Source organism: Rosa rugosa, chromosome 6 (genome assembly GCF_958449725.1).
Source record: "Rosa rugosa chromosome 6, drRosRugo1.1, whole genome shotgun sequence".
Lineage (NCBI taxonomy): Eukaryota > Viridiplantae > Streptophyta > Magnoliopsida > Rosales > Rosaceae > Rosa > Rosa rugosa.
In genome coordinates this window covers 30,114,971-30,142,617 of record NC_084825.1, presented here as the reverse complement: position 1 = coordinate 30,142,617, position 27,647 = coordinate 30,114,971, and the positions used below count along the sequence as shown (strand labels likewise).

The window sequence follows — 27,647 nt, the reverse complement described above, 5'->3', positions numbered from 1 at the left end:
TCGTATCAAGGGTAAAATAGAATTGTGAAATCTTCAAAAATTAAAGGAGGTTCAACTACCAATTTTAGAGGTATAAATAGAATATAACAAACAAAAAAAAGCTTTTATTGATTTTATTGTACGAGGGGCGTTATGGGAAAATTAGGGACGTCTAGATAGCAAATTGGTTATTTGCAAAAGTAAGTTGGAGGTCCATTAAGTTGGGAGGTCCAGATACTAATTTTGGAGGTATGAATAGAAGCTCCCAAGCAGAAAAATGAGAAAAGTCAGCCACCAAACTAACCAAAGCAGGTTCAACTTAAATTGCTAATTACTTCTCAAAGAAAAATTATTAAACTGCTAATTAGATGGTCCAGCCCTCGTCCCACTAATTGGGCCGCCATAATCTAAAAAAACATTGATTAGATTAGCTTTTGCCAAACCTTAAACTACTAAATGAACAAGAAAAACCCTAAGCGCCTCCTGGTTCCATGTGCGTCACTGCTAAGCCATCGTGTGCACCACCAATCCTCCACCATGTGGCAGGGTAACATCCTTGTTTTGAATTGTCGAGGTATTACTAACAAAGAAACTCAGCGAGCTTTGATTGATATGGTTCAAGTCAGGCGCCCTTATCTAATCTTCCTTTTATAAACCCTAGCACAACATAAACTAATTGACATATCATGTCACGTATTAGTTCGTTGCCAATATCTGTGTTGCAAAGTAGCCTGAATGTCAGGGATTAGCTTCACTATGGAGTGCAGATGTCACACTCCGAATTTCAAATAAAGAAATTTGAATCCGAAATGCGATAACCTAACAAGCCCAAAAGAACACTAAGAAAATTTTTCATTTTTTCATTTAAACTAAGTAACAGAACCAACCGAGCTCATATAGTCAATACTGACTCGTTCTTTAGAGTCATATATTACATTACAAAAAAGTTTATAAATTAAACTAAATAACAATTCAATGAGTAAACACACCCACCACACTCACTACACGATGGAAGACTAAAACCAAAAGTAAACTTCTAAGTCCAAGCTACGACAGCAACAAACCTCTACTTCGGCGATAGTTACTCTGACCTGCACAATAACCCCTACACCATGGAATAGTGCACCTGGTTGAAACAACAAACTCGGTAAGCTTCTGCAAGCTCGTGTGAGTAAAACCCAAATGACCACAAAACACATTTCCGACTCAAGGACAACAAATCAACACAACGGTTATTTCAAAAATCACATCCTTTTCTTTTTAAGGAAAACACAAGTCACCACCGTGACAAACCAAATCATTTGAAATCTCCATAACAAATCCAAGAAATCACTCTTCTTTCCTCTCAACAGGAAGCATTTATCATCACAATGACATGATAAAACATTTCTCAACTCACTACGAGTCTCAATCACAACTGCACTCACAAATTAAACTAAATACAACCAGTAATCCCTACATAGAAAATTAGTTCAGGAGATCACCAAAAAGCATACAATCCAAAATCATAGCAATCTCTGCTTGTAGTTTAGTTCAGGAGATTACATTAAAATCAAATAATAGGAATCATAGTAATCCCTGCATATAGTTTAGTTTAGGAGATTACATTAAATCAAATAATATAAATGAAAAAGAAAAATAAATAAGGAAATCAAACAATTCACGCTAAAGCTAAGAAGTCACCCTTTTCCACTCAAGAGAAAACTCCCACATTTTAAATAGGATTAGATACTGCTGCTTACTCCCTATACTTGTAAGGTTTCATCGTTTCAGTTCATGATCTTCGAATTTCACCTAAAAGCTCTTCAAACTCTCAATTTCCTCCCAATCGATCCCTACAGTCAAGCTCCGTCCAAATTGTCCGTTAAATTGCTGACGTGACATTTTTTACACGCTGAAATGTCTATTATACCCTTACCTTATTTTTTTTAAAATTAATTTATTTTCTTTTTTCTCTCTCACTTTTTTTTTTATTCCTCTTTCTACCTCTTCTTCTTCCAGCTCTCTCTCCAAGATCCAAGATCCAAAATAGTCTGCGCCAATCAACCAAAACAACCAACCTCCCTCATCTTCTTCCTCAAGATCGATTCATCATCATCACATGAACCAATCTCTCTCACCACCTTAACCTGAAGAGAGAGAGAGAGACAGAGAGAAAGATGCAGACACGGTTCTCAGCCCTGACCCGAACCCTAAAGTCCACTACCCGATCCTTCTCCTCCTCCACGCCGTTAACCTCCTCATCCGAATTGTCGCCAACCTTGGCGGGCCTCCGGGCTCGCCTCGCCGCCGAGTCTCCCACTCTCACGGAATCGTAGTCCATGGAGGTCGGCATGAAGAAGAAGCAAATGCAGAAGCCGAAATGGATGAAGGAGTCGATCCCCAGTGGCGAGAAGTACACGCATATTAAGAAGAAGCTCAGGGAATTAAAGCTCCACAAGGTCTGCTTGGAGGCCAAGTGTCCAACCTTGGCTAGTGTTGGTCCGGCGGTGAAACTGCCACCGCCACGATCATGATTCTTGGCGACACGTGTACGCGCAGTTGCAGGTGAGGTGTTTGACGAAATGTGTGTGAGAAAGGAGGCTTTCGTGTTTTGTGGTTGAAATGTTGATTGGAAATGTGTGCAGGTTTTGTAGTGTGAAGACTTCTAGGACTCCGCCACGGCCGGACCCCAATAAGCTGGCGAATGTGGCTGAGGCGATTGCATCGTGGGGGTTGGATTATGTGGTGATTACTAGAGTGGACCGGGATGATATGCCTGATCAAGGGAGTGGACATTTTGCTGAGACCGTGATCAAGTTGAAGAAGCTCAAACCCAATATGCTCATCAAGGCTTTAAGTATGTTTTCACTTTCGAGTAGCTGATAGATAGGGGTGTGGGATGATTACCGTGGGCTGCTCTTTCATGGTCATGGGGGCATTGGCAGCGGCGACCATGACGCCTGGATCGGGGCTTTGAAGGGATGGACCAACCCTCTGAGAGAGAGAGTATGTGCAGATCTAGTAGTACAGAAGAAAGGAGAGGAGAGAGGAGGCCTATTCTTTGGAAGATCACTGATCCGACGAACAACGAAGAGGTAAAAGGGAAAAAAAAAAGTGAGAGAGAAAAAAGAAAATTAATTAATTAAAAAAATAAGGTAAAAGTATAATAGACATTTTATCATGTAAAAAATGTCACGTCAGCAATTTAACCGACAATTTGGACGGAGCTTGACGGCAGGTGTAACGCCCCAAGCTGCACCTCACCAGCTTAAGCACGTCACAGTGCCACGAGTCTCTAAAACATAAACCGAATGCTCAGTTCACATTCTAGAGGACCGCTAGGCATTTAATTTGAAAAACTTTTCGCAAAACACAGCGGAAGCTACCAATATTTTTGAGGTGAAAATCCTTGAATCGCTAGGTTCAATTTGTTCGTCTAGACTTGAAATGAAAGCTCACTCAAGAGATACAAAATTTAAGGAATAAGAATTTAGCTAGGTTTGACCCAAGAATAGTTTCACACAAGTTTCAGGACACAAAGTTCGGGAAATAGTAATCAGAATAAAGCCCAGAAGGGGGTTTACCAAACTTGTTCTGCACACCCAGCTCCGTCCGCCATTGTCCCGTTACCAGTGCACAGTACCTGCATCCATACTGTTGTAGGGGGTGAGCTTTCGTCCTCGCTGCTCAACAGGAACTCTACCTCAACTAGACTTAAAACCAATAAACAAATATTTGGGCTGCCCAGTATGAAAACATATTTAAACCACATATTTAAAGAAACGACAAACTTTAATGTTTTTCAACTTGAAAACCGATGCATGATGCTTAAATAAATACGGCGCCAAAACCAAGTATTACCTGATGGCCGGTCCCATAGACCCACTACACGACCTTACCTCGAATTAATTTATCACCAGGTAAGCGTAGCGAGAGCGTCCACTACCTAGCTACACACACGTACCGGGCCCGTCATTACAATCGGAATACCCGGACGACCGGCGTAACTAACCCTCCGGAGGTTAAGGGGATCGAACCCAAGGAAGTCAGAGCCACCCTTCGCTCTCAAGCCATCACACATTTTCTCACGGATTGGTTATTATGCATTGCATTTTACATAACCAACCCATACCACTTATCATGCATCACATTAATAAAATATAAAAGAAAATCACCAACCGAGGAGAGTCCTGAATCCCTACCTGGATTCCGACGCTTTCTCTCACGTACTCCGAGAGTCACGAACCTTCCGTTCCTCGGGTAACTGGAGTCCTAGATTCCGACATTTCGACCGTTAATATCATATTGAACAATTATATGAAATATCGACGATTAATAAATCGTCCAACCAACTTTTCCTGGTTTGACCAGGAGTTAACCATTTTGACCATTGTTTGACCAACCGCGACAAGTTCGATAATTAACTCGAATTATCGAACATTTACTTGAAATTACAATATCGACTAAACATATATTGAGTGCACCCGATTCACTAAGGTCACCCAATATATATATTAATTTCTTTTCTTTACTCACTATCAATTTAACATATGCACAAACAAAGATCATGTTTCCGATTTCTTCAACGATTTATCTCAATTCATCCGACACTTGGTCTTTTACTTCCAATTCACATTTTGTCGCATAGTAATTCGATGGAATTTACTATGGACACCCAGTTCACAATTTTAATCTCAAATATGGTGTACTCAAAACACTAAGGACACCCAAGATCCTAACTTACCCATTTCTCAAACTTTTCACAATCATTTCGAATAACCTGCCTTACCCATACTAACAAGACTTTAACTTGCAAAACCAGAAACAATTAATCCCAAATCACCAAACCATACAACTTCATCTACCCAAACCAAGACACAAACACCCATTCTGTTCATGCAGTCAACATCGCATAACCAACTTAGTCCCTTAGCTTTCAGGGATAACGATTTGAGCAGAACTTCCGAGTTTACCTTCAACAAGTCCGATTTGCAGTCTGGGTTCCAACTCCCTCGCATCAGCTTTCTGGAAACCCGAGGACGAACTGATACCAAAGCTTTGACGTTTCACGCAGGAATCTTGAAAACTGGACTTCCAAACAGGGTTAGACCTCGTCTACAGAAGCAATCGTACCAGAAACCAAACAGAAACGAACTGAGAACCGTCAGGAATGTCGCCGGCGTAAGCAGCAGTGTCGAACCCGAGCTAACCCAGAAACGCAAACCATTAAAACTCAATCCAATTTGAAAACCAATTGTACAGACGGGTAGAGGAAGACGAGAGGAGGAATTTCCATACCGAATGCGGCCCAGAAGGTGGCCGGAAATCGCTTGAATTCGCCGGAACAGTCAGACACTCTCACCGTCGATTCTCCCTTCACAGTCGCTGCATGTACAATCTGAGACCACAGGGACGTAGGCCCCACTGAGACGAAGCTGTTGCCGGTGGTCCGCCGCGGAGAGGTGGCCGGAGAAGCGATTTCCAATCGGACCCAGTCGCGGGTCGCGTTCGCCTCGGTCAGAGAACTCTGGTTCTCTCCCTCTCTCGATCCTTCTGCTGTTCCCACTAATCCAGATTTATATATATATAGATTGATCCAATTAGCGGTGGACGGCCATGATCAAGCGGTGGTTAATTAACGGCCCAGATCGCATCAGGACAAATACTATTTATTTAAAAGGATTTTCCATAATTTCCAAACTTCGGAAATTCATTATAAACACTTCGGGTGTCCGAAAAATTCCCCAAAAATTCCCACGAACTCGTCGTGTCGTGTACTTTATTATCCAACTCCTAGATTGAGGATTTCACTTTGTCAAAATGTCTACAAATATTCTCGAGCATCTTGACATTTATCGAGATCGTTGAATAATTTCTCGTACGATCTCCGCTAAGCTCGATATATTTTTCCGGGGCTCACAGTTCCACCCCCCTTAAATAAATTTCGTCCTCGAAATTTCATGATTGATCAAACGGTCAATAATACTTTACTTTTCATGTCAGACTCCAATACCCATAACCTTTCCAATTTCTGATTTCTTGTGGTACAACTCGACTATTTCTAGTCATACATATCAACACCGGAGCTAACATTTCTCTTTACCAAGTGTTCCTCATTTATCACCCACAGGATACACTTCGCTCCGTTTAATTTTATTCTTCTGTACCTACAAGACAACCAGACTGAGTAATTAACAATTTCATTACTCTCCTCATAACACTGCCATACTTGGCATTTCCATAGACAATTCATGTCTATACCAAATAAAATTGGGTAACTACCAACCCAATTACCCTAACTTAATACTGCCACAGCTGGCAACTCGTAGACGATTCACGTCTCCATCCAATTCCCGCTCACTACAAGCACACCTTGATCCGGGAATTTGAACTTAACCAGAGACATACTCAACTACCCGTAGGTATAATTTGGTTCCCCTCGTGGAACTCCCATCAACTAGGAACAACAAGTAGACGTCGTCATCACTAATATGAAATTCGCAATTCACCATGGAAGAGGTCACTGTCCTCAGAAGGACAAACACTTGCGAAGTTGGCTTAGCATCCGTCTTTCTAATCAAGCTATACGGGTAAAGCACGACGGAACCTAACAGCCGATTTCTAAAAGTTATTCCACAAATTTCCAGGTGACGACACTTTACAAATTTTCTCATAGTGCACTCGAGTTCGTTACATATTCGTTTATGACGCCGTCTTGGCTAATGCATCCACTTCATGAACTTGAAAGCGAAGTACTTCTTCCAACCACGTGGACGATATGCGTCATGTTACCAACATCGAATCATGTTGCCCTACCTGCAACAGCCATGTGCCAACAGATCTTTGGACATTAGTTTGTCGAACTGATGATTAGTCCTGAAACGAGCTTCAGCAAGTGCTTCCGTCACTATCCGACGAAATTCGAGGATCACCGTTAAAGGTTGACCTCTTGAAGACTGAAGGCTCACACGCTTCCACGTATAGCACAACGTCGATCTCGAAAGTTTCACCAAAATTAGAGAAGCTGATGGTTAAGCAACCACGAACAACACTCATAACGTACCTGACGTCAAAACACTTCCCCAGGTCACACGTCATTCAGACCATGTCAAGCCATATTGCTGAAGTCGCAAGTTGCGTTTCCAGCGATGACAAGACAAACTTCCCACTTTTCGTTCTGTGCACATCTCTTCCTTGACTTTCGGTTGCTAATCGTCTAGTAGTGTAGAGAATATCCTCCTTTACTACAATTTACGTTGAACTTGACTTTTATGAATAAGCAACCGAAAACAATGCCCAAAACTTCGCTTTGCAAATTTCCTAAGAAAATGAATTTGAGCTCTAGGAAATTCCAAATGATTTTCAATACCACAACTGCAAACTTCCAAGAAGGGAAGAGAAAGGAAGTGAAAATTTTTACCAAAACAACTTGCAGAGAAGTTTTCAAATTTTCCTTTCTCGTAAAGCAGATTTAGAAAAATGGCCACGACTTCAAGTCCAGTCAAAATGAAGTGAAATTTTCCAGATCATTGGCCAAAATGCCGAACATTGTTGGGTTAAAATTTCAAAATGTCGAAGCTCTGGAAGTCATTAGAAATTGATTCCAAAGTTGCTGCAACGGGAAAATCAGCAGAACTCTGAGGTTAAAAATCTCAGCTTTGAGACTGATTCGGAGGGTTAAAATTTATCACCTTTGGGTGAAATTTATTGGAATTGCAAACAATTCTGAAAATAACTCGAAATACTTTTGAACCCGAAAAACCTTTTCAAACACAAGATTTTCTAAACCTTGGAAACAACTCAAATGGAGAAGTCTAAATGTTGAACTAGCATGACTACAACCACAACCAGAACGTCAGAGAATTGAGAAACAAAATCAACCAAAGGAAGAAAATAAAAGTCAACGTAACTATTTACAAGGAAGAAATACTCGCAGTCCTTCTAGGATCCTTACCGGTAACACGTGTTGTTGTAAATGGCCAGAATCCCAGAGAGTCGCTTACCCTTCCTTGAAATACGTTTTACTTGATGACCTTTCACCTAGAATCGAGCCGTTTGGTCCACGAAACAAAGTAGCCATGTTTCCTCGTGCGTACTCGTATCCTGACGTCTAGAAACTCGAGTCAGTTATAGCCATAACCGACACGGAGTTCCCACTTCACATAGGTGTGAGTTGAAGAAACATAATTTGCGAAGCCGCCATAGAGGTCGCAAGGTGGACGCACCCCTCTTCTCCTTTTTCCTTTATGACAAACTTTCGGCCTACGCTGAACACGCATTAACTTGCTAATGCATTGTCGAGGAGGTCTACACACTGCCTGGTGTATCATAAGGTGACTTTAGTCAAACCTATAAATTTGCTATTCACGTAGCTCCCTCGGCTTCCCCAGAGCAATGCCTTCTTATGGTGCCACCCGTCGAATCCAGGATTAGATTTTTGGGACGGAGGCCGATCAAATAGCGATTTGCTCTTTTCTCCGTGCTTTCAGATTTTACAATCCTAAGGTTCTACAAGCAACGTCAATTGGCGAGCACTAAAGCACAGTAAACTCCTCTAACTTCATTTTGAAGTCAACACGCCCAAGCGAGGAATTTCATTCCATTATTCAGTGGATTAAGTGGCTGAAGATCCACTTTTTCTTGACCCATACTCCTAAGACACGAGAAGTGTCAACGAGTTGCGCTCGACAAGATCTTCCCGGAATAAGAATTCGAATTCTTCAAGGGTTGTCAAACGACATGTCAAGTCTAACATGAGAGCAACAATCAACGCCATGAGAGCAACAATCAACGCCATTCAGACAACCAAAAGAAACTCACAAGATAATTTCCAGGTCCAAACATCAACTTTTCTTATGGGGACTCAAAGTTTGTCGTTCACGTACCTTTTCCTTTTTACCTCATACTGGGCCCACATAATCTCTGTCGCCGTCTGTGCACTGTGGAGGAGCTTTGGGTGGCAATACTTGTTCAAATTCAAAGGACAAATAGAAGAATGAACAATAACTGGACTCGATAAAGATTACAAGACAGATGCAACATCGAGTCCTACCAACAATATTTCAATGAATAGGTTTCACGTGAATGTACACAAATTGAAAGTGAATCCACAAACCAATTTAACATTATGTATAATTATATAACAGTTGGACTTGAAAAGAATGTAAGACAAATCATAACAATCGAGTCTATGGAAGCAATCAAGTGAACTAGACTCGACCAGATATTCAAAGAAGAATCAATTAGCAAGTCCAACATGAATAGCAATAAACACAATTTTAACGAACCGGATTCACTGAACAAAGCGATGGAAAACAACCGAATCAGGAAGTGAATCCAACAATATATCCACACTCAAAAGGATAGAAAATCACGCAAACACAAGTTCAATTACAAAGACAAGTCAGAACTTAAGTCAACCTTTCGAAGAAGGGATAACGATTTTCGGATTAAGGAATCCAAAAAGGAAACAAACAATAGTTCTGTCTGACAACAAATCGAAGTTTCGGAGAACAACTCCAGAGTCATTTATTTGTCGCAAGTTGTATTCAGTAATTAACAACTTTCAACCTCGGTATACATTAGGGGGATCTGGTGGCCAGTCGGGCCCTAAACCGAGTGAAGAGTTGTAGTTATATGAACACATACTAGCAACACTCATTTCTCACTACGAAGGAGTGAACAGGAATTTCATGGTAAAGAAATTCCTAAAATCTCCCACGTAACCGGAAATCAAGACTCTAGACAAACTTCGAAAAACTGTTTAAATTAGTACAAGGTTTTGTTCCAAAAACCTCAAATGTAAAAACCCACGTTAAAGGTAAACAACGATTTTCCCGCTAAAACTTCCCTTTTTCGGTCAAAAGCGTCTTTCCTACAAAACACATTTCAAAGTCGGTACGGGTTTAAGCACGTAAATAGTAAACACCGAAAACCAAAACTTTTGAACAGTAACGGAAAGTCAAATCTTTTTACCAAATCGCCTTTCAGAGCACTTTCGCTTTTGGCCCCTTTTTCGAAATCTCTTTTGGGAAACACCTTTAAAACCCGCTCGTGAACCGTTTTCACAAAATCCTTTTTCCGAAAACTTTCTCAAACGTTTTTCGAAACTCGGTCTTAAAAACCGAAGTCAAACCTTTTCAAATGTTAGGTAGAATTTCTAACAACTTTTCAAGTCAAAGGTTCCGACTCCCAAAACACGTTCTTGAACAACCATTTCCCAAGTAAACTTTTTACCAGGACTTGGAAATTTTCACGAGCCGACAGAAACTTTTTCGGGTATCAGAGGTTTTTAAATCGTTGAGATCGAAGGCTCGGGAGCATTGCTCTGATACCACTTTCTGTAACGCCCCAAGCTGCACCTCACCAGCTTAAGCACGTCACAGTGCCACGAGTCTCTAAAACATAAACCGAATGCTCAGTTCACATTCTAGAGGACCGCTAGGCATTTAATTTGAAAAACTTTTCGCAAAACACAGCAGAAGCTACCAATATTTTTGAGGTGAAAATCCTTGAATCGCTAGGTTCAATTTGTTCGTCTAGACTTGAAATGAAAGCTCACTCAAGAGATACAAAATTTAAGGAATAAGAATTTAGCTAGGTTTGACCCAAGAATAGTTTCACACAAGTTTCAGGACACAAAGTTCGGGAAATAGTAATCAGAATAAAGCCCAGAAGGGGGTTTACCAAACTTGTTCTGCACACCCAGCTCCGTCCGCCATTGTCCCGTTACCGGTGCACAGTACCTGCATCCATACTGTTGTAGGGGGTGAGCTTTCGTCCTCGCTGCTCAACAGGAACTCTACCTCAACTAGACTTAAAACCAATAAACAAATATTTGGGCTGCCCAGTATGAAAACATATTTAAACCACATATTTAAAGAAACGACAAACTTTAATGTTTTTCAACTTGAAAACCGATGCATGATGCTTAAATAAATACGGCGCCAAAACCAAGTATTACCTGATGGCCGGTCCCATAGACCCACTACACGACCTTACCTCGAATTAATTTATCACCAGGTAAGCGTAGCGAGAGCGTCCACTACCTAGCTACACACACGTACCGGGCCCGTCATTACAATCGGAATACCCGGACGACCGGCGTAACTAACCCTCCGGAGGTTAAGGGGATCGAACCCAAGGAAGTCAGAGCCACCCTTCGCTCTCAAGCCATCACACATTTTCTCACGGATTGGTTATTATGCATTGCATTTTACATAACCAACCCATACCACTTATCATGCATCACATTAATAAAATATAAAAGAAAATCACCAACCGAGGAGAGTCCTGAATCCCTACCTGGATTCCGACGCTTTCTCTCACGTACTCCGAGAGTCACGAACCTTCCGTTCCTCGGGTAACTGGAGTCCTAGATTCCGACATTTCGACCGTTAATATCATATTGAACAATTATATGAAATATCGACGATTAATAAATCGTCCAACCAACTTTTCCTGGTTTGACCAGGAGTTAACCATTTTGACCATTGTTTGACCAACCGCGACAAGTTCGATAATTAACTCGAATTATCGAACATTTACTTGAAATTACAATATCGACTAAACATATATTGAGTGCACCCGATTCACTAAGGTCACCCAATATATATATTAATTTCTTTTCTTTACTCACTATCAATTTAACATATGCACAAACAAAGATCATGTTTCCGATTTCTTCAACGATTTATCTCAATTCATCCGACACTTGGTCTTTTACTTCCAATTCACATTTTGTCGCATAGTAATTCGATGGAATTTACTATGGACACCCAGTTCACAATTTTAATCTCAAATATGGTGTACTCAAAACACTAAGGACACCCAAGATCCTAACTTACCCATTTCTCAAACTTTTCACAATCATTTCGAATAACCTGCCTTACCCATACTAACAAGACTTTAACTTGCAAAACCAGAAACAATTAATCCCAAATCACCAAACCATACAACTTCATCTACCCAAACCAAGACACAAACACCCATTCTGTTCATGCAGTCAACATCGCATAACCAACTTAGTCCCTTAGCTTTCAGGGATAACGATTTGAGCAGAACTTCCGAGTTTACCTTCAACAAGTCCGATTTGCAGTCTGGGTTCCAACTCCCTCGCATCAGCTTTCTGGAAACCCGAGGACGAACTGATACCAAAGCTTTGACGTTTCACGCAGGAATCTTGAAAACTGGACTTCCAAACAGGGTTAGACCTCGTCTACAGAAGCAATCGTACCAGAAACCAAACAGAAACGAACTGAGAACCGTCAGGAATGTCGCCGGCGTAAGCAGCAGTGTCGAACCCGAGCTAACCCAGAAACGCAAACCATTAAAACTCAATCCAATTTGAAAACCAATTGTACAGACGGGTAGAGGAAGACGAGAGGAGGAATTTCCATACCGAATGCGGCCCAGAAGGTGGCCGGAAATCGCTTGAATTCGCCGGAACAGTCAGACACTCTCACCGTCGATTCTCCCTTCACAGTCGCTGCATGTACAATCTGAGACCACAGGGACGTAGGCCCCACTGAGACGAAGCTGTTGCCGGTGGTCCGCCGCGGAGAGGTGGCCGGAGAAGCGATTTCCAATCGGACCCAGTCGCGGGTCGCGTTCGCCTCGGTCAGAGAACTCTGGTTCTCTCCCTCTCTCGATCCTTCTGCTGTTCCCACTAATCCAGATTTATATATATATAGATTGATCCAATTAGCGGTGGACGGCCATGATCAAGCGGTGGTTAATTAACGGCCCAGATCGCATCAGGACAAATACTATTTATTTAAAAGGATTTTCCATAATTTCCAAACTTCGGAAATTCATTATAAACACTTCGGGTGTCCGAAAAATTCCCCAAAAATTCCCACGAACTCGTCGTGTCGTGTACTTTATTATCCAACTCCTAGATTGAGGATTTCACTTTGTCAAAATGTCTACAAATATTCTCGAGCATCTTGACATTTATCGAGATCGTTGAATAATTTCTCGTACGATCTCCGCTAAGCTCGATATATTTTTCCGGGGCTCACAGCAGGGACTAATTGGGAGGAAATTGAGAGTTTGAGGAGTTTTTAGGTGAAATTCGAAGGTCAGGGACTGAAACGATGAAACACTATAAGTATAGGGAGTAAGCAGTATTTAATTCTTTTAAATACAACACCCATGTCTCATGTCCCTCTTGGACAATAAAAGAAAGAACACACCAGAAACTCTCTTTTACAAACATGTACTCATGAGTGCAATAACACAAAGTTATCCCCCAAGCAGTACATTGACATACAGATTAGAGCTTTAACTGATCGTGACCACACACCCGGCCAAAGGCGTGGTTCTGGATTTCCTTGCCTCGATCACCAATATGACAATAGGTCCTCCGACCGAAACATTTAAAAAGTCTCACATGACTCAAAATGTTACACTCAACTCAATCACCACTGTGACAATAGGTCCTCAGATTGAAAACATTTAAAAAGTCTCACATGACTCAAAATGTTACACTCAACTCAATCACCACTGTGACAATAGGTTCTCAAACCAAAAACATTTAAAAAGTCTCACATGACTCAAAATGTTACACTCAACTCAAGATACTCTTCAACACAATAAAAAATCAACAATTACATGATATATTGCATTCCCGAAAAGAGTAAATGCTTAAAACAATAACCTGAATAAAACCACAATTATTTTACTTCTCACAATGTCACACCATCAAGATATATATATTTCACATTAATATATATATATATACACACACACGTAGTCATCCACTCAGGAATGTCACTAATACTAACTATAGTTCACAATCACAAAACTCGAGAAAAATCATTTTTATAATAAAACCTCATTTTAACTTACCTATGAACCGTAGATGATCAAGTTCATATAATTTAAAACAAATATTCATTTCCGAAAATGATTTCACAATTTAACAAATAATTCTGAATAATAAAGTGACTCCGTTCATAAATGAACCTCGTGAGATTTACTCACCTCTAAATCTCGCTGCTTCTTCTCTTACAGCCAAGATAAAGTACAGAACACACTCCGTCAATCACCTAAGTAAAATAAGGTCTCAACTTAGTACACGATTAAAACGAAAGCGGTTACAGTTCGAATCGAGCATTTGAACCAAAAACCGGAGATTTTGTGAATCAAGACAAAACTTCCTCCAAGACCTCCCAAGGTCTTTGGAACACTTTTAGGATCAATTACTCAAAATTATAAGACGATCCAACAGTCGGATCCTTATGGATCGCAAATCGAGAAAATCAAAACTACGTTAAATCTAGCATGCTTCAAATGATCACGATATAACCCCATAATATATCAACATGCTCGTATCGACGAGTAGATGACAATCATGAAAACAGAACCCCTAAAACTGGCCGAACGCGCCGTCACGGCCACTGGCAGTGGCTGAGCGTGAGCTCCACTCGCCGTCGGCAACCCCCAAATTGGGTCATGAAACCTATGCCAAAATGTTCACAACAACAAGCCCAACAACTTCTTCAACTATCACAAAGTGCAATTTTAACTATAAAAGCCGGAATTTACCTCGAAAAGTCAAGAACTCGGTGAAACTCTAGAATTTCAAATTCTCAATTCGACCTCCATAATTCAAATCGCTTTAATCCGCTCAGATGGATTGATGTACATCTTACAAGCTTCAAAACCCCTCAAAAATTGGCACTGGAGGTGGCAGGAATCATGAGTTCCGACGGCGACCCCGAAGCAGTGATGCCACCTACTTCTCCGCCTTGCTGCACCTTCCACAACCAAAATTGAGCAACAAAGCTACCACAGACTTGAAGAAGGAGGAGAGACTAATCGAATGGGACCGGTGGCGCGGCGGAAGGTGGCCGGACGGCCGAGATATGGCCGAAAAACTAAATGCGGCGATTTTCGGCATTGGGAGAGAGATAGAGAGAGAAACTCGAGTTTCTGAAAATGGAAACTAGGATTTTTCTCTAATTTTATGAAATTTTTCTATTTATCCACAAATGAAAACTTTTTCCGTTGGCCATAACTTCTTCATACGAACTCCGATTTTTGTGAAGAAAGTTTTCACAAAATCGTAATGTATAAAAAGTCAATCCTTCAATCAAAGCATTCCGAGCGAATAATTGTCCAAAATAATTTCTATTTCTCGATTAATATAAGAACAAGGCACCAAAACGATAATTTGTACCAACTTTGACCTTTATTAATTTCACAAAAATACAAGAAATTAATACGAAAATCCCGGTCATTACAGCAAATCTCCAGGTTGATGTACGTATGTCCTCGTTCCATCACATTGATGCAGACATATGTGAGAGAGGAGACCCTGTCTCTTGCTGCTTCACAAGGATTTATAGCCTTGCATCCAGAGGTGTTCGCAATCAAACTTGTCATTGATTGCGCCGCTACTAAGCCATCGTTTGCACCACCAAGCCTACCACCATGTGGCAGGGTAACATCCTTGTTTGGAATTATCGAAGTATGTATTACTAACAAAGAAACTTAGCGAACTTTGATTGATATTGTTTAAGTGAGGCTCCCTTATCTAATCTTCCTTTCAGAAATCCTAGCACAACATAAACTAATTGACAATATCATGTCACGTATTGGTTCACTGCCAATATCTATGTTGCAAAGTAGCCTGAATGTCAAGGATTAGCTTCACTATTGGAGTGCAGATCTCCAGGTTGATATCACACCTCGCAGATCTCCAGGTGTGTGTAGCTATTAGAAATTTCTTAGAAAAGGAAGATATCTAGGAGGAGTCGAACTTCACTCACATCTGCTTGATCCCAAAAATTAAAAATCCTACTGAAGTGGCTCATTTTCGACCTATAGGTCTCTGCAATGTGATTTATAGAATTTGTTCTGAAGTTTTAGCAAACAGTCTCAAAAAGTGGCTGCCTGAAATCATCTCTTGATCCATTGCAAAGTGCTTACATTTTCGGCAGATTAATCTCAGATAACACACTAAATGCAACTAAAGTTGCACACTTCATGCACAAGCTCAGGAGGATGGCTTCTTCTCACTCAAGCTAGATATAAGCAAGGCATATGATGGCCTTATTTGCAAGCTATTCTCACAACGTTGGGATTAGTTGGATTAATATGGTGATGAAATGTGTAAAATTCTGTAAGTTATGGAATTTTTATAAATGGAGAGGCAACTGCAAAAGTGACTCCTATAAGAGGTATTAGACAGGGTGATCCACTTTCACCTTATATTTTTATTTTATGAGCTGAAGGGTTATCTGCATTAATATCTCAAGCAATGCAGTATGGAAGCATCAAGGGATTGAAATGTATCCACAAGCTCCTGTCTTGCACCATCTCTTCTTTGCCGATGACAATCTCCTCTTTGGAGCGGCTACATTAGCATTACTATCAAGAATATTCTCAACTCTTTAAAAGATTTGCCCGATCTAAACAAGTGAAAAAAAACATACCACTAACAGCAACAACATCATTGAACCACTGCTGTCCAACTTCTTTCCAAAACTTGATGCCATCTGCCCTCAAAGTTTCTCTTGCAAGTGCATGAGCAACAATCCTTGGGATTTTCTTCCAAATGCAAAACTTCAATATAGCTGACCTAAATTTTCATAGCTCATCATATATTGGGCCTTCCATGTTAAGACCAAGTCCGGTTTCCAATCCGGAACAAAATCCAAATTTTGAGCTAGACAATTATTGGGCCTCCACTTCCGTGGCCCTTGTAAAAATGTAATAGAGTCCTGAAACGTGGCGAGAAAATCTAGCGAATATTCCTCTAGCGAAGTCGTAGTGTTAGGGTTTTCTACAGTTGGGGTGGGTGTGTGTATATAAGGCCGCTCTTTCTCTCTACTACCATTCAGTCTCATTCATACCCTCAAACTCAGAGCAAGCAAGTGGTTCCTTAATACAAATCATTAGTCAAAAATGGAGCAGACTTTCATCATGATCAAGCCTGATGGTGTTCAGAGGGGCCTGGTAATCATTCTCTTTTTGTTTTTAATCAACTGGTTTACTGTTTGTATTGTTAAATTTTGCAGCTTTAGTCAGTCTATTATCTTACTGTTCAGATTGTATCTGGGTTTTAGTTTGTTTGTTTATAGATTGGTACTTTGTGTATGAGTTGGATGGTTATAGTTATGCATATGGTGTTTGATTTGTGTGAGAGCTTTGGAAAATCAGAGGAAATTTTTGCTTTTTGTTTTTGGGGAACTGTAGATCTAGATAAAGTTAAGTAATTTGAATTGGGGTTGCAGATGCTTGCATGTGATGAACGTTCAATCTAATTCTGTGGGCTTCATTGAATCTGTAGTTGTAAAGTTTTCAAATTTTCTTAGAGGTTTCTGTTTGTTTCAGATTGGTGAGATTATCAGCAGGTTTGAGAAGAAGGGTTTCTCTTTGAAAGGTAACTATCAATTCGGATTGAAATTTAAAGTTGTCTTGTGTGTTATGTACTTATGATAATTTCAAGTGTATTATGATGATAAACTTCAGAACGATTTGTTTTGTATTAGGGTGCTTAGTAGTGTTGGATTTGTATTATCAGGACTTCGTTCTTATTAACTTTGTTGTTTGGATTCAGGCTTGAAGTTCATCACTGTGGATCGTCCTTTTGCTGAGAAGCACTATGCAGACTTGTCTGCAAAGCCCTTTTTCAGTGGATTGGTTGATTATATTGTTTCTGGTCCTGTTGTTGCTATGATCTGGGAGGGTAAGAATGTTGTGTCAACTGGCCGAAAGATTATTGGAGCCACAAACCCTGCAGAGTCTGCCCCTGGAACCATCCGTGGTGATTTTGCTGTTGAGATTGGCAGGAATATCATTCATGGAAGTGACGCAGTTGAGAGTGCAAGGAAAGAGATTGCACTGTGGTTCCCTGAAGGCCCTGTTCACTGGCAGAGCAGTGTTAGCCACTGGATCTATGAGTAGAAATTTGGCTGCCTCCAGATGCTGCCAATGTTCCTCCATTTTCCAATCTGCTTTGGTTAACTTTATTAGTTTTGGTTTCTGTTCAAGTCTGGTGTTGCCTAGTATGGCTGAGACATAAAGCTTGTTCTAGTGCTTCTGATTTGAGTGTACTATCAACCTATTTAAATGCAGTTTGATATGAAGTTTGATTAAGTATGGATCAAGGGTTGTTAATTCGATACAACATGGCGTGCGAATTAATTGTTATTGACTTGGAGTTTGTCTGATTGATATGAAATTGCGCCAAAAATTTGGCAAAATTGAAAATTGATCGGTAAACTATCCATTTCCTTGAGATTTGCTCGGGGATGGCAAGCCTGCCGGTTGCCTTGAGATTCTTTGGGTAGAAATCCAAAGGTTGGAATCATTCCATTCTTATCGTGTTAAATCGAGGCTTGGTACTCAATTTTCAAACGGAACAATTCTTAAAAAGGGAAAATGAACCAGAAGCAAGGAGGAATGTCTTTTTTTCCTAATGAGGTTTCGGGAAACTATTGGTCAGTGCAGATAAATCAGTACCTCAATCTTCCTCAATCACTAGCCATTGATATGGCTATAATGCTGTGCATTAATCTAGGATCAGTTTTGATATTGTTATAAATATAGATAGTTGTAGCATATATTGCTGTGCATCAATCTAGGATCAGTTTTGATATTGTTATAAATTTAGTTATTACAGCATTATTGCAAAACTGATGCTGCTTCTCCTATATATTGTACACATTGTAAATGCACAAATCAATGAAATACAATTTCAACATGCGCAGAATAATGGACATGACCATAATTATAGGTAAATTGTCTTTACCACGCAAGCAATTTTCATTTTGGACCAAAGAATCGGTGGTCTTATTCATCTACTCAGTTGTACTCAACTGTCATTAGATCTAAATTATAAAGTCGATAACAACAAAATGATTGAAATTTATTCATTATATCTAAATCGAAAAATGACAATTTCTGAGCATAAAAATACTGATTAAGTGAACATGATTAGACGTTAATTTTTTTTTTTTTTTTTTTTTGGCACTCATTCTACAGGTCTAAAAAATAAATCCAGCTTGTCTAAAGACAAACGTCCAGTACAAGTGTTAAATACTACGCGAGGCTTGGTTCTTTTGCCTTGGGGTATCCATGTACCCAAAGAAAATAAAATTTTCAGGGCCGAAATTTGGACCAGGGCAAAACTAGAAAGTTCGGAGAGTTCCTACTGCTGCTATAGGTGTACCGAATCAAATCAAGAAAATAATTTTTTCTTTCGCCACTAATTTTCAGATATATTTTGTGGCATCAAGATTTTCATCTATAATTGGTATGGTTACAGCAACTGCTTATGAAGTATTTGACATATCAGGCTCTTGCAACAGATTGATATTGACAACCCTTGTTAAAAAAAGAAAAAAAAAGGGCACTGGCAACCAAAATATAAACTCGTGATGGCTGAAAACAAGAACTCCGCATAATGAAAAGCAGCACTTCTACCTCTATTTTTTCAGGCAGAAATACAAAACTTTAAACGGGGCTTCAAGTGCACGATTTTGTGCTCACAGATTATCAATTATCAGTTATCAAATAATAATATTTCAGAAATCACTCCAAAAGTTAAAAGCCATAACAGAATCCCATACCACAATCCTAGGCAAGGTAATCATACCTCTACATATGTTTGAAAACCCCCGTGGGCCGTGGGATGCTCTGGTGATCTTACGCCAAACGTATGAGATTATATTTTCTGTATTTCAAACCTGAATCAAATCAACACTTGGTTCCGCCCTCTTAACAAACTCTGAGAAACTAAAATCCAAAAACCATTTCCGGGAATCTTATGACAATATGCTGACTTGCAGAAAGCAAATTTCAGGGGGTTCGGGTCATGTACAAACACCATCATCCAGTTAGAGAAATAACAGTTGTCGACGATCATGAAACTAGTTGTGACGGACCATTTTAAAGACTCTAGAAGAAGCTTCTACACTATCGGGAAAGTAGGCCATATGAGGGCAAGTCTTCCAGCCGTGCTACATCTTCAGACAGAAGCTCTTTTTCCAATTGCCGGCGTGTGGACTTCATCACTGTCTGTTAGGAACACAGCGTAATGGGGGCAACCATGTTAGCAAATAATTTTCTATAATCAAAATTCTCAAAAACTGTATAACCACCGAACCCAAAAATCAGTCTCCCAGGTTAAAACACAAATAAAGTTTATCAGACTAGAGGATGCAGTCAGGAAGTCATCATAACTAATGAGGTTTTCCCTAACCAATATCACAGCCCTTGGTAAATTAATATTGACCAGAAGGATATATAATCACTTTAACTAAATACAGACAAAGGGAATGTTGAAAGGAGGTATACATACATTGAAATCCATATAAGAAGCACGCATAGAAAGCCATTGATGGTCCATTAGCTTGAATGTGATGCAATATATAAGGTCAAATGCTGATTCATTTTCTGTCAAGAAAAACAAAGGAAATCAGTATATTGAGTATTATCACAATAATAAGCCTAGTTAAAGACAAGTTACCTGCAAGAAACTTCAAGAAAATTGCTCCCACCAGTGTTCGCGGTTTAACTGTACATAAACCCCAAAGGTAACTTATGAAGGGCATTTAGAAAAAGAAACCTATTATTTAAAAAAAAAAACACACACACACATAATCCTATAAAAAATTGTGCAGTGGACCCTAAACAATTCTGCATTTTCAATTAACAGTACCTCTCATCTATCCTGATACATGGGAAAAATTGAACAAATTTCAAGAAACATGTAACTGAAGCAATTTAATTAGCCACACATATGGTTGGTACTTTGTTAACAACTCAGGTCCAACGCCAGTATGTACCCCAGAAGGTCTTAAAATGATAGGCACAAACCAGAGACAGGCATTTGCATGCTCAAAATTTTAATTAAAAGGTGAAAGCAGATTCTGCATTGCACTGTGTGAAAACAAGTTCATCAAAAACAACAAGCGATAAATTTTGAGCATGGCACTGTGGGTTGTAGCTGACTACAAACACCATCGTATCTGATGTTATAAATCACAAATTCCTGAAAGACTAATTTTGGGAATGTAATATTCTTCGAAACAAGCTGAACATAATCAAGGAAATACCAACCTGCTTCAAGATCGAGCATCTGAATAAGCATGAATGTAATATTAACACCAGCAACAGCAAATGGGTATTCCCACACTGACCTATCACCTTCTTGCTTTCGAAGAAGATCCTGGAAAGATTTCTACAATGAAAGTTTTAACTTTCAATGAGACACAAGATGCTTATAAGATAGACCAAATGTAGTTCCCTATGGGGACTGCATCTTTGAAAGAACCAAAAAGAACTTGCACAACAGACCCAAGCAAGAACAGCCAAATAGACGCATTTTACCACAGAAGCGCAGAGTGAGAGAAAAGTAGGCTCGTAGCATAGAAATGAATACACGGTAAGACCAGAAAAATAATCAGACAGTTCTAGGAAGATGGACAGAAACAAAATCCAATGCTGATATCAACAGCCACAGCACATAATGTCTGCCATATAATGAAATTTTGCTCGCTAGAATTATAGGTGCAATTTCAATTCTTCTCTTTTAGTGTCACCTTTATAGCTTGCAGGGGGGACAAACTTTTTTGAGAAAAAAAAAGGGGGATAAACTTGAAACACTACATAAAGGCTTTTCTAGTTCTCTTGCTAGCAGATTACGTACCACCTTTGAATGTTTTCTCCAGGTTTCACCAAGAGATTGCATGCAGATAGATACCTTTTATTAACTTGTATTTAAGTCAGTTTGACTAAAGAACTGTTCTGGTTCAAAAACAGCATACATGTGTATAGAGAGAGGGGACATACCGGGAAATTCCTAGCAAAGAACAACAAATTCTCCAATGATATAAAACCACCACCCCTACGGAAAATTACAATATCAACAATGAGTAAACCAATACAAAGGAGAAACCGGGAAAATGCTGTTCAAATCACGAAGGAGGTACTGGATCTACCTAAAATCTGTTGACGGATCCTTTCCTTGCCATCCCATTTCCTTCCATTGCTCAGTTATTAAACCATGAAGTTCTTCTTCCGGAAATGCAGCTCTCCACAAGGCCCTCAAAGCTTCCTGGGGTGTATTAGAGATTTAGACAAGTGTTTATTAAATTATGTTAATGCACTATTTGCACAGCTGAAAAATTAAAACTCATGCAAATCCACCCACAAAGACAACAGATTCACTGTCAACACTCTCATTAAGGGTAATCCATGAAATAATATACACCTGGTGCTCTGGGATTGAGCTGTCATAGGCAACATCTATCCGGCTTTGTAGTTTCAGCAGGCATTCCTCCTGACAGAATTTAAGAAAAAAAGAAGAAAGAAACTCAGGAAAATCATACCATGGACATATAATTGATTTCCAGAGAAGCAAATAATTTGATGATTTATATAGAGACAGGTTGGCAACTAAAGCAAATAAAGCTGAACCAAATAACAAAGTTACTGGATCTTGTATAACTCCTCCAATTGTTTATGTTAGATAGTTCCACCATTACATATAGCTAAACGCAAGGCACAAAACACAGCCCAATTGGCATAAGAGATGTAATTTTCTGATACTGCAAATATTTGTTATGGCCATAGCAAATTTAAAATATTAATGTACTCAAACAATTCAAGGGAATGTATATGACTATTGCAAATCCCTCAAAGCCTCCCGCTCTTTCCACAAACTGGCACCCAAAAGAAAAATATCAGAAGTATTCATATTACCAATACTGATAACAATAATTTACTGCAAATGAACAGCAAAAAGCAGCACTGCTAAATTTTCTGGATAAACCACTAGACCACCAGAAATACTAGACCTTGGTTTAACATAACAAATGTCCATTTGTAGCAAGAACGACCTCCTGATATTTTTAAACACATCCATCGCACACATATATTTCCACCCTCATCAAGTAAAATCAAAACATCAATGTAATCAGGTTAGCCTCCTTAAGATTTTTAAACTACCACCCAACCAAAAATTTGGTGCAGACCCAGACTAAAAAGAAGTAAAGAAACATAAAGTAGGAATTCATACATCCACATATAGTCTTTGCATGAACAATCAGTGTGATAATAAGCAGGAGTTATCAAACTTGTCGGAAAAAAGAAAAAGAAAACGAAAAAAAGAGGAAACTGTAAGCTTTCCATTATTGAAATTTGGGTCTTAACAGTAATCATTGGAGTAATAACAACAATATCCCCACTAAATACAGTTCATTTTCTTCAATCTAAGAACTTGTATCTAAAAGGGATATACTAAAAGCATGTTATCATACACAGATACAGTTTATCTAATTACAAGCACGTGTTACCTGGGTAGGGGTTAGATCAAAGGAAGGACGAGCATCACTCTCTCTTCTCTGTGCACACACACAAGAAAGTCCTCGGCCAAGCCAAGCTGCTGATCCTGCCACAACCTCAGCTGTAACAGAGAAAAAAGAAAAAAAAATTAGAATTTGTAAATCCTTATAAATAAAAAAAACCAGGCATATACTGCTAATGGTTGCATGAAAGCTTATCAGCTCAAATCATCAACTAATATTTATATTTCTATATCTCCCAACCCTAGAGTTCATACCCAAGTACACTGCAACACTTCAACCTTACTAATATGAATAATGTGGCATAACAGACAATGGTTTGCAAGGTTTCTAGGACACAACAGATGTTAAGATCTGCAAAATGTTTCTCATCCACGCCACCAACCATAGTTGTCAATTTCGCAGATAGAGCAGCTAGACTACTGAATAGCAGGAATTTAATACATACAATTAGTAGCAGAACAAAATATCTTCTAGTGTGAACTCAAAATTGAGCCCTACACTCACAAGGATATTCGAAGAAGTAGTTCTAAGTACACTGCAATACAACTATAACTCTATCACAAACTGATAATATCAACAAGAACAAAAAATTCAAAAATTGCTCCAGATTCCATAAAGTAGCCGAAGATGTACAAATCTCTGGCTTCCAATCATCAGTACCGTAAAGCATAGCATTAAAGTCTTACAAAAGTAGATAGAAAGTTTGCAAACAGAATACACCAGGATGTAGCAGGAAAAAGCAAACTCAAATTTCGGCATACAAACACTATTGATGAACTGATCCTGTGGCAGTTTTCACTGATTTTTGCTTAAATTTCTCTACGTTTCGGCTTGAAAGTGTCCAAATAATTGAAAACTAAAGTTCGATCACAGATTTTCATCAATTATTCAAAAACAATCAATTCAATTAAAACAAAGCAGGCATAAGTGAGAGAAAAAGCAACTGTGACAAATCAGAGCTTCAATTCAACTAAACCTTGCATAAAACATCATATAAACTACAGAAATGAATTTAAAAAATAAACAAAAATAGATAAAAATCCAATACCGCACCCCAGCAATTTATAATATCGGAGAACATCAAGTCGGTGATATAATTCGTCTGACAGTCGGAGCTGAACAATTTGAGTACCAGATCTACGTTCCGATTTTACTTTTTTTCTTTCTAAAAATGGATAACTGCTGAAGAGTCTAAAGCCTAGAGAGAGAAAAGGCTTTTCTAAAAGAGAGAGAGAATCAGCATTAAATAGAAAAGCGAAGAAGGAAGAAGGAGAAAAAAAGGAAGAGACAAACTAGTACCAGAACTTGAATGGCAGGTATTGCCACGGCCATCGAGACCTTGCGAAATCCTCCTAACCGCCACGAATGAGCCTCCTCTATCGTCCATAATACTCCTCCACTACACCATAACAATACTCCACAATCCGATCAAACAAACCAGACCTCTCTTCTCGCCGGAACCGGAAATGCAGCCGGAGCCGAGCCGCCGTGAATCGCAGAAGTGGAAAAAGAGCGCCAACCGGAGCTTCTCCTTCTTCGTCTACGCAAGACGAACGCGAGCTCGATCAGACGGATTGAAGCGAGGCGAAGCGAAGCGAAGAGAGAGAGAGAGCGAGGTGGTTTCTTGGATGAATGGGAGAGAATCTTGAAGAAGAGAAAAGACTAGGGTTTGAGGAGGATCTGGTAGTGGGATTCCATTAGAGAGAGTCAGTTACGCAGCTCTGTTTCTCTCTCTCTCTCTCTCTATATATATATATTCTCTCTCGGTGAATGCAGCACGAGTTGGGTGTGGTGGCGTTTGCGTCGTTTTCGTTGGGTGGAGAGAGAGAGAGAGAGAGCCAAACGGAGGTTACGAAAAACAGATTTTTTTTTTTTTTTTTTTGGTACAAACGAAAAACAGAAATAATTACATATTAATTTCGGGTATTTAATTATAATTATTATTATTGTTGTTATGAGGAAGCCGGCTGCTTTCACTTTCTTTCTGGTCTCCGAGTGTCCGTCGTCAATTTCGGGCATTTTTTGTTTTCGAGAGTAACGGAATCGGAAGTGTGATGGTGACAGATAATATTTTTTTTTTGTACTTTTATTTTGGGCCGGTATTTATTATATACTTTCTATAAGGGGAAATAAAAAGAACAAAAAAAAATATTTGACGGAAATTCTTCTACCATAATTACCAATCGATGAGACCCATAAAATGGATTGGTTTACACGTAAGAAAGTATCATTTGTAACTCATGTGTGTAGACTTATGTGATTGGGAAATTATTCTCTAACATATTTAGCTCTAATGTGCGTAACGGTCCTGGCCAGAATGTCGAACGACTGGATTGGTTTGGATTTGGTCAATTAGAGAGGTTGACGCGAGCAAGAATTAAGGGTGTTTCTAGGCGTGATACAGGGTGTCGTAGCTATGAATTTTTATTTATTTGTACACGTAACATCCAATAATTGAGCAGTCGAATTAATCTAGTTCTCGACCACCTCATACAAAACTTTCTCATAATCTACATATGATGTAAATGTATGTTAGTTATCTTATTTTGTTCAAAGAACCTAATATCATTGTATTTTAAAATGACAATATTATACGTTCATCCTTAATGTATTGAGTGGTCTGTGTATTTTGCATTTTAAATAAATACTACTCACATTTTTAATGAATCACCATGACAATCCAAATTCTTGGGGTACTATTTCAAACCCTCAATACACTTCGTAACACGTAACTCTTGAAAACAAGGAGCTCTCAAGGTATGCACGCTTATGCATCTTCAATTCCTTCTTCTTAACTATATATTGTCCAGAGATGTAACAACTAGGGCAAAGCTCAACATCAGCCGATGCTTTAACACTCACAATTTGACCGCGATCATTATTAGAGATGTTATAAACTCACTTTGAGGCATTCTACTACTAATGGAATCCATTAGACCATGAACGAGTAACCAACATTCAAAACGTACTACAAGCTTTATGCTTCTTTGTTTTTGGTTTTATCTTTTGTTTTTTTAGAAGATAACTATACTGTAACTATCAAGCGTAAGTTTCGAGTCATCTCAATAGGTCCTAAGAGGTCATTAAAGACCCAAATGTGACTAAAGCCCTAAGAGGTGCATAAAGTTTCCTACTATTGAACCAATCAGATAGAGGTCATTAATCAGCTTCAAGGCTTCGAGTCATTTTATTGAATTTGTATGCATTTCTGTGTTATTCCTAAGAATAACATTTGCTTTTCCTTCCTTTTCTTTTGTTTTCCTTCTAATTTCTCATTATTTCACTAGTTCACTTGCAATGACATAGTTTGACCTTTATGAAAAAGAGAAAAAGAGACCCTTAAAAAATTTTCCATAAAAGAAAACTTTCACATGGGTTGTAGCCAAGCGTGGAACCATGGCATGATGTAATGAATTGATTTATGCAAAAGACCCTACCAGGGCCTAACATCATTTTGTAGTTTGCTTCCACTTCCAAATTGGAGCAATGGTCCACACGCATGGGTCTCCAACAATTCAACAAAGTTGATATATCCTCACTCAATCTTTCTGTCGTGGTGAATTTAGCATCCATATAAATTCCCAAAAATCTTTATTGGCACATTTATTAGTAGGCAGCTTAGTTTAGACTCTTGGTTCAAGTTTTTTGTTTTTTTATTTATTTTAATTTTATACGATAATGTAACTCCTCATCCCACTCTGATGTCAATGAGATTTAAACTCATGACCTCCACGATATTAGTTAGGCTAGCTAACCAACAGACCACGGCTCACCGACCTCTCGGTTCAAGTTTGTAGAAGAACAAGAACAGACGTCTCAAGCAAACGGCAAGTCTTACAAATCCGGCGATATTTGTCTCATGGTTGCTAAATGGGGCGGCATGCGAAGGTTGTAAATGGTAGTCATGTCATTGAAGCTAGTTTTGATTTCTAGGGCTTGAATGTGCTTTTTAGGATCGTATTACTTGTCGGTGAACTTTTTATGTTGTTATACAAATCAATGAGTCTGTGGGTATGTTGTTGAGTTTTTGTAATGCTTGTCCCCTTATAATGTGACTTTTGATATTTACCTTATAAAATTTTTAGATATCATAAGGCATCTCCAACAGTAAAACTATTTCTTTAGCTAAAAATTAAATTTAGTTAGCAAATTTTTGACTTTTACTCCAACAGTGTTAGCTAAAATAAATAAATAAATTGAACGTGAAAGTGTTTAATTTTTTGTTATTTTCTTTCTCTTTTCTAGCTAGATTTAGCAAGATATTTTAGCTGAAGTCAAATTTGACTTTCATATAACTATTTTGTTAGAGTGGTTAGAGTATCTTTAGTAAACTCTCTATCTTAGCTCTTTAGCTATTTTAGA

At 39.0% G+C, this 27,647-nt stretch overlaps 2 protein-coding genes, 2 long non-coding RNA genes and 1 pseudogene across 6 annotated transcripts; 2 read left to right on the top strand and 3 right to left on the bottom strand.

The window, feature by feature from the left end:
* The first annotated feature begins 2,138 nt into the window (after positions 1-2,138).
* On the top strand, positions 2,139-2,844 carry LOC133716566 (lipoyl synthase, mitochondrial-like; annotated as a pseudogene).
* Positions 2,845-3,342: 498 nt separating this feature from the next.
* On the bottom strand, positions 3,343-5,491 carry LOC133718211 (uncharacterized). Its single transcript, XR_009850150.1, has 3 exons — positions 5,260-5,491; positions 4,164-5,166; positions 3,343-3,615 (listed from the first exon to the last, which is right to left on the bottom strand). It is a non-coding gene; the product is annotated as an uncharacterized LOC133718211 (long non-coding RNA).
* Positions 5,492-11,628: 6,137 nt separating this feature from the next.
* LOC133718311 (uncharacterized) lies at positions 11,629-12,593 on the bottom strand. Its single transcript, XR_009850242.1, has 2 exons — positions 12,362-12,593; positions 11,629-12,268 (listed from the first exon to the last, which is right to left on the bottom strand). It is a non-coding gene; the product is annotated as an uncharacterized LOC133718311 (long non-coding RNA).
* Positions 12,594-16,769: 4,176 nt separating this feature from the next.
* On the top strand, positions 16,770-18,072 carry LOC133718044 (nucleoside diphosphate kinase 1). The gene is made up of 3 exons (XM_062144841.1): positions 16,770-16,926; positions 17,305-17,353; positions 17,531-18,072. The coding sequence occupies exons 1-3, from the start codon at positions 16,876-16,878 to the stop codon at positions 17,875-17,877; spliced, it is 447 nt and encodes a 148-aa protein (XP_062000825.1). The 5' UTR covers positions 16,770-16,875; the 3' UTR covers positions 17,878-18,072.
* A 1,304-nt stretch (positions 18,073-19,376) lies between these two features.
* On the bottom strand, positions 19,377-25,024 carry LOC133714382 (uncharacterized). 3 transcript variants are annotated; one of them, XM_062140488.1, is made up of 9 exons: positions 24,585-25,024; positions 23,274-23,383; positions 22,190-22,258; positions 21,918-22,033; positions 21,769-21,823; positions 21,037-21,157; positions 20,444-20,491; positions 20,276-20,370; positions 19,377-19,988 (listed from the first exon to the last, which is right to left on the bottom strand). In XM_062140488.1, exons 1-9 carry the CDS (start codon positions 24,670-24,672, stop codon positions 19,986-19,988), a joined length of 705 nt encoding a protein of 234 aa, XP_061996472.1. In that variant the 5' UTR covers positions 24,673-25,024; the 3' UTR covers positions 19,377-19,985. The 3 variants fall into 3 exon arrangements, with proteins under 3 accessions (XP_061996472.1, XP_061996470.1, XP_061996471.1); XM_062140486.1 differs by having other exon boundaries at positions 19,377-19,992; positions 24,585-25,022; XM_062140487.1 differs by lacking the exon at positions 24,585-25,024 and adding an exon at positions 24,339-24,482 and having other exon boundaries at positions 19,377-19,992.
* Positions 25,025-27,647: the final 2,623 nt, after the last annotated feature.